At 50.2% G+C, this 6888-nt stretch overlaps 1 protein-coding gene across 1 annotated transcript in view; it reads right to left on the bottom strand.

Moving 5' to 3' along the window:
* Window positions 1-1166: 1166 nt before the first annotated feature.
* LOC106146603 overlaps window positions 1167-6888 on the bottom strand; it is a 5987-nt gene continuing 265 nt past the window's right edge. Inside the window, exons 2-3 of the mRNA XM_013504339.1 lie at window positions 6320-6881; window positions 1167-1394 (exon numbers count right to left, since the gene is read on the bottom strand). Of these exons, the coding sequence (XP_013359793.1) occupies window positions 1365-1394; window positions 6320-6881 (592 nt within the window). The 3' untranslated portion in view covers window positions 1167-1364. The remainder of the gene's footprint in view (window positions 1395-6319; window positions 6882-6888) is intronic.

Here is a 6888-nt window from a genome sequence, read left to right as displayed (position 1 = left end):
CGCAGGGCGGAAACGCCGCTCTCCTTCCGGCCGCGAGGAGCGCCACGGCGGCCCCTAGTGACCGGAGGACTGCGTTGCAGCTGCTGGGGGCGGGAGGGCTGGTTAGGAGGAAATTTACTGCGAGAGGGAGATTTGAAGACTTAAATCCGGTTAGCAGGCCTGTCACACCAAATAGAACTTGATCTGATCAAAGACAGCCTCAGAGAGAGGCTCAAAAGAGTCTCCCAATTCTGTTCCGACACCAGCAGGAACCTTAGCATTACTTAATGCACCTGAAGGCAATCACATAATTCAGCTGATTATTTTCACTTTGAGTTCTAAACTCCAAAAAATTTTTTTATGCCTTCACCATTTGCAACATCGCGACACCATTTAATTCAAACATTCCTCTTGAAACACGTTATTCTCTCGGCCCCCAGGGTCCAAGCACACCTGCATTTCCTCGTGTCCCGCTAGCTCTTCTTTCTTCTCCAGCTAACTTCTTACAGTTCTTTCTCCGGTAGCTTAGGTAGTCCCCAGAACGATGGCTTTCGTCTGTGTCTCTTAATGTGGACTTCATCCCTGATCACTTGAACTTTTTTGGGGAGGGAGACATTAGGAATTGAACCCAGGGCCCTCACATTAATATACCTCCCCAGTCCTTTTTATTTTTTATTATTTTTTTTTAAATTTTGAGATAGGGTTTCACTAAGTTGCTCAGGGTGGGCTCCAACTCAGGATCCTCCTGCCTCAGCCTCCTAGAGTGCTGGGATGACAGGCTTGCACCACCATGCTGGGCTTCACCAGAACTTTTGTATGTTGCAACTCAATGCTCATTAAACTTTAATGTACAGAGGACTCACCTGAGGAAAGTAAAATGAAAGTTTTGATTCAGTTGTTGTGGGGTCTGAAATTTTCTGGGGGTCTGTCTCCAGCACTGTGGGACCACTGAGCTGCATCCCTGCCTTTTCTTTCTTGTTTTTCTTTTCCTTTTTTTTCAGACACTATGTTGCTAACTTGCCCAGTCTGGCCCTGAATTTGTGATCCTCCCCCCACCCAGCAGGTAGGAGTACAAGTGTGTGCAAGCACACCCAGAATATTCTGCATTTTAAACTAGCCTTCATTTGATGAAAATGTCCCACTGTGGACCACGATTTCAGCAGCAACGCTATAGTGCATACTGGTGTGTTGCTTTTTCAACACCCACTGCTCGCGTCCCAAAACTTCCCAGGACTCTTCTGTTTCCTGGCGCTCTAGAAACAGACTCTACCTTTTATAGCAGGGATCACATCGCACCGCCTGATCACAATTGGCTTGGCATCTGAGCAGATCCAATCAGACCTCTCACATGGAATTTTCTTCTCTTTGAGATGTAAATAGAGGGGTTAGCTGTCCCCAGAACTATTGGGAAGTTCCTTAGAAACAAGAAAACCAGTCTCAGAACTGAGAAACGTTTTGTTTTTTTTTTTCCTATGTAGTTCAGGCTGGTCTCAAATTTTCAGTCCTCCTGCCTCAGCTTCCCTAGTGCTGAGACCATGTGCCACCACAGCCAGCTATGGACAGTTTTAAATAAACCACACACATGATGATATTAATTAGTAAATCCTAGATGTAAAAGAAAAAGTGCTTGGATGTGCCTATTTAAATTGAAATTAATAAACAAAATTAAAAGTTGGGCATGGTGGCACATGTTTGAAATCCTAGCACTAGAGAGGCGGAGGCAGGAGGATTGCCGAGGGTTTGAGGCCCGCCTGGCTACACAGTTCAAGGCCAGCCTGAAAAACAGTGAGTCCCTGTCTCAAAAAAAAGTTAAAAATTCAATTCATCTGTTGCAATAACCACATTTCAGGTACGCAACCATCAAATGTGGCTCTACCTACAGTGCAGACATAGAATATTTCCATAATCCCAGAATTTTTTTTTTCTTTTTTGTCTTTCTGAGAAAGGATTTAGCTATGCATTTCAGGCTGGCCTTCAGTTCACTTTGTAGCCCAGGATGACCTCAAACTCACAGCAATCCTCCTGCCTCAGCCTCCCACGTGCAGGGATTACAGGCCATTACAACCAGCACAGAAAGTTTGACTGGATAGTGCTTCTTTGTCTGTTACCATGTTTGATTTGTTATTGACATTATTTTCTTACTGAATTACTGTCTGAAGTGAGGAAGCAAACGTCTGAAACCAGGAAATCGCGTATGTCCTGTCCCCTGCAGCCACATCTGCACTTGTGTCTTGCACATTTGTGTCCTTTTTCCAGCACCCCTCTGCCCCCGAGTATGAGAATGCACCCCACTGTGCCATGAGACTGAGAGGGTGGGCAGACCGAGGAGTACACAGATACAGTTTACACGGTTTCGGGGGCAGCAAGACCGTTTGGGTCAGCAGATGGGGGCTCATAAAGCCATCCACGCCAGATGTACCTTGTAACATCAGAAAGTCAGGCACATTCCCGGTGCCAGGCACTGGTGGTAAAGTTCTAGCTACCACTCTAATGCTTCTGTCTTTTTACAGTGTTCTGGGAAACTAGGGAAAACGGACCAGGGCTCCTCACAGGCAAGGAGGGTGGTGACCACTCAAGATGGCTGCCGTCACATCGAGCGGAGGCAGCTCTGCTGGGCAAGTAACTGAACGCTCTGCCCGTTGGAGTGGGCCTTCTGTGGGAAGGGAGAGCTTGCATACTGTCCCCAGGACGGTCCCCAGGCCTGAGCGCACCGCACTCCTCCCTCTTACCACCAAGGTCCACCCCACTCTGGGCTTTGTCTATCTTTCTTTTTTCTTTCTTTCTTTGATACTGGGAACTGAACCAAGGTCTTTCACACTGAGCTACATTCCCATCCTTTTTTGTACTTTTTATTTTGAGACAGGGTCTGAGCCTAGGCTGGAACTTGCACTCCATCTGCTTCCCTGTGTCCGAGTGCTGAGATTGCAGGCATGAGCCCGCATGCCTGGCTTCTGCCCACCTCTTCATCCATCCTTCCTCCCTCGAGTACAGACTCTCCTGGAAAAGTTCTTTTCTTAGCAGGGGAGAGTCTTTTTGAGACAGGGTCTCGCTGTGGAGTTCAGGCTGGCCTTGAGCTCACTTTGTAGCCCAGGCTAGTCTCGAACTCACAACGATCCTCCTGCCTCAGCCTTCCAAGTGCTGGGATTACAGGGCTGCACCACCACCCCTGGCTGTGTACAGTTCTTTAATCTTTTTTGTTTGGTTTTTCTTCCGGTACCGGGAATCGAACTCATGACCTTGTGCTCGCCAGGCAGGCGCTGTGCAGCTGAGCTAAATCCCCAGCCCCTAGTTCTTTAATCTTGCTAATACCTACCCATTCTCAAGTATGTGGGACCAGCTTAATTACGTGAAGATGTTAAAGAGGACTCTCCCAGAAGGCAAACAGAAATGCCATTGTCAGTTCATCTCTAACAAATTGCTGTCATTTTTCCTTGTCTTTATTTTTCAGCTTGAATTTAAAAAAAAAAAACTTCAAAAATTTTTTTTAAAAATTACTCTCATAGGATGAAACTGTCCAGAATCCCAAAGGGTGGAGCCACCAAATAAAGGCCCTGACTTGCTGCTAGCAGGAGGGTCAGTGTGAAAGCGAGATGGTGCTGTCCACTAAGAAAAGCAAGGGCTGGGTGTGGTGGCACACCCCTGTCGTCCCAGCGCTCGAGAGGCTGAGGCAGGAAGATCAGCACAAGTTCAAGGGCAGCCTGGGCTACACAGTGAGACCCTGTCAAAAAATAAATCAGTTAAATAAAGAAGTGATTCTATAGTATGGGGTCAGCAAGGAAAGCAAACAATTTAAACAAGCACAGGAAAAGACAGTTCACGGGGTTGAGTTCAGTAAGTTTGTAGAGAAGGGCTCACAGTTCTGGGCTGTGAGAAAGACCCTCGTCATTTACAAAACCAGGTCGTAGCCTTTGTGTCTTGCGCTTGCAGGGACACTTGGCAAGGCAGGATTTTCTCAGGGACAGAGGCCTTGCTTTTGGATGCAGGCAGTGTGCTGCAGTCTCTGTAATCATTTCCGCTGGGTGTCAGGACCAGGTACTGAGATCGAAGCCAACGCGGCTGGGGTAAGAGCTGAGTGTCCACGTCCTGCTGACACACTTTGAGCCTGGAGTTTCCGGACGCCTGAGGCCAGCTGCCCCCACCGCTCGGAGATGCGGTAACAACAGCCCTTTTTAAAAAATGTTGCTTATGTTGGTTTTGGCTGGATCTCAGTCATTTTCAAGCTAACCTTTTCCTTGCATTATCAAATACTTTTTTTCTCTAAATTGAATATCTTCCTATATCTTCCTTTTTCAGTCATTATCTGAGAAAATATTTTCTTGCTGGTCCCAGGTCCCTTCTGAACTAAAACTTGTTTTTCTTTCTTTCCACTGTACTTTAGACTTCACATCAGTTCAGTGCTAGGCTTCTTGTGGGCCATTATTTGCAAAACCCGAATTCATTGCTCTTTCGTGGAAGAGACTGAAAGTTCAGTCAAGGAAGCAATTTATTCAATTGATCATGGTTACTGATTAGTGGACAACCAAACTAAATGAACCAACTGTGCAAGGGGACACGGGTCTGTAGTCCCAACACTCTGGAAGGCTGAGGCAGGAGGATCGAAGTTTGAGCCCAGCCTAGGCAATTTAGCAAAACGCTGTCTCAAAATAAAAACATTGCTGGGCGTGGTGGTGCACACCTGTAATCCCAGCACTTGGGAGGCTGAGGCAGGGATCGTTGTGAGTTCGAGACCAGCCTGGGCTACAAAGTGAGCTCAAGGCCAGCCTGAACTGCTTAGCGAGACCCTGTCTCAAAAAGAGAAATAAGAACATTTTTTAAAAGGGTTGGGGATGTAGCTCACTGTGAAGGCCCTGGGTTTAATTCCCAGTATGGGAAACAAAACAAAAACCCCACATAAAGCAAAAAACAAAACAAGGAGAAAATGAGCTTGGGACAAGTAATAAAAGAAGACTGGTTAAAGCTGGTTATGTACCAGGGAATTTGACCTATGTTTAGCTTGATCTTTGACATGTCAGATAGCTGGGGGGGGGGAGTTCTCCTGCAGAAGTGAAATACTTTATCTTTTCTTCTTTTTTTTTTTTTCTGGTACCAGGAATCGAACTCATGACCTTGCGCTTGCCAGGCAGGCGCTGTGCCACTGAGCTAAATCCCCAACCCCCTCTTTCTTTTCTTGAGATACTTTCACCATGTAGCCCAGGTTGGCCTCGAACTCACTGCGATCTTCCTGCCTCAGCCTTCAGAGGAAACGCTATCTTTAGAATATGACACAAAGTATGGATCAGGGAGTGGGTGAGCAGGCAGGTCCTTGCTAAATGACACAATGCACAGTTATGTGGGGAACAGCCTCCCTGCCAACTTCTAACCCACAAAATCTCCTTTCCCAAGCTGCCAAGCCGCTCATTAAAGTTTTGTATAAGATACGTGTCCGAAGGCATAGGGCTTGACAAACTTGGAGCACCTTTTGGTTGTGCGGCTTCAAAAAGGAGGGCAGGAGGGGCAGAGAGAACCCACTGAGGAGGGGTCTCCCTTCCTGTCCTGACTGTGCGAGCACCCACTGTCTGTCCTAGGGTTCCTCAAGGGGCAGCAGAGAGTGTGTTTAAAAACAGCGTGAGAGTCACAAATCCTAGTGCTGGAACTCTGGGTTGGTTCCGGAAAGCCAATCGTCATCGCAACACTAGCCCTGAGCAAATCCAGAGGATCAGTCTACATTTTCTTATAGGTTCTTGTGCTCCGATGCAGGAAGAGGTGTGTAAGAAAAGGGTGAAGCCCTGAGTTTGTTGGTTGTGTTAAAGTGTAAAGGAGAGGGTCAATTAGCACCCTCTGCCTTGAGGCCTGGTCTCCCTGTGCAGCTCTGGCTGGCTTGGAACTCCCGGTGATCCTCCAGCCTCAGCTTCCAGAGCGCTGGGATTACAAGAGTATGCATCATCTTGAACCTTGTGCCTTAGCACTGAGCTACATCCCCAAACCTTTTAAAAATTTTGAGACAGGGTCTATTTAAGACACTAAATTGCCCAGGGTGGGCTTGAACTTGTGACCCTCCTGCCTCAGCCTCCCAGAGGGGTATTACAGGCGTGTGCCGCCATGCCCAGCTCTTTTATATTGGTCCCTCGTGGGAGATCAAAGGCTCTTGGTTTAGACACTGCAGATATCACCATGGGTTTCCAAGATAAACCATCACTGCAGCTGGGACCGGGTGTGGTTTTAACCCACAGGACCACGGGGAGGACCAGCGGTCGCCGCCAGGGGTCGCCACTGCCACCTCGCCCGGTGCTCACCCCCCGGGGAGCGCACGCAAGGCTCCCCATCGCGCCTGCGCCGGGGGCGGACGCGGGCTCTCCTTTACCCTACTCTCTGCCTTCTGGAGCGGGGTGAGAGTCCGTGCGACGCACAGCGAGCGTGCGGCCTTCTTCCACTGGTGGGCCTGTCTACCCAGCCGGCGGGGCCCAGACGAGCGCTGCGCAGGCGCGCAAGCTCGGCCGCAGGGCGCGCCCATCTGACGGGCGGGGCGTCGCCGCCGTCGCCGGAAGTTTGCGTGTGCGCCGCTGGGGGCGGGGGCCGCGGCGAGAGCAGCAGCTGAGCGCCTGCGAGACCCGGATGTGAGGCAGCTGCCGGCTGCAGTCGGACCCGCGGCCGGCCGAGCGGAGGTGCGCTTCCCTGATGGTCGCAGCGCCCGCGCCTTGCGCCTTCGCCAGAGCGTCTGCGGGGCCACGGCTGTCCTTCCTCCGCCCGTCCCCCTCGCTGTCGCGTGCTCCCGGTGCCTCTGCTGCTCGGCTCGCGCCCCCGGGAAGAAGGTGGGAGGTCGGCGGCGCCGTCGCCCGAGGTAACCTGCCCCCTGGCGCGTCACCTGCTGCCGCTCGCGGGCCGTCGTCGGGCAGGACGCGGGTTGGCGCCGGGGCCCACGGCGACTGCGGG

The sequence above is a fragment of the Chinchilla lanigera genome, unplaced genomic scaffold, assembly GCF_000276665.1.
Source record: "Chinchilla lanigera isolate Chin_1 unplaced genomic scaffold, ChiLan1.0 scaffold00001, whole genome shotgun sequence".
In the NCBI taxonomy this organism is placed as follows: Eukaryota; Metazoa; Chordata; class Mammalia; order Rodentia; family Chinchillidae; genus Chinchilla; species Chinchilla lanigera.
Note: the sequence above shows the minus strand (reverse complement) of the source record. Positions and strands in the feature narration are given on the sequence as shown.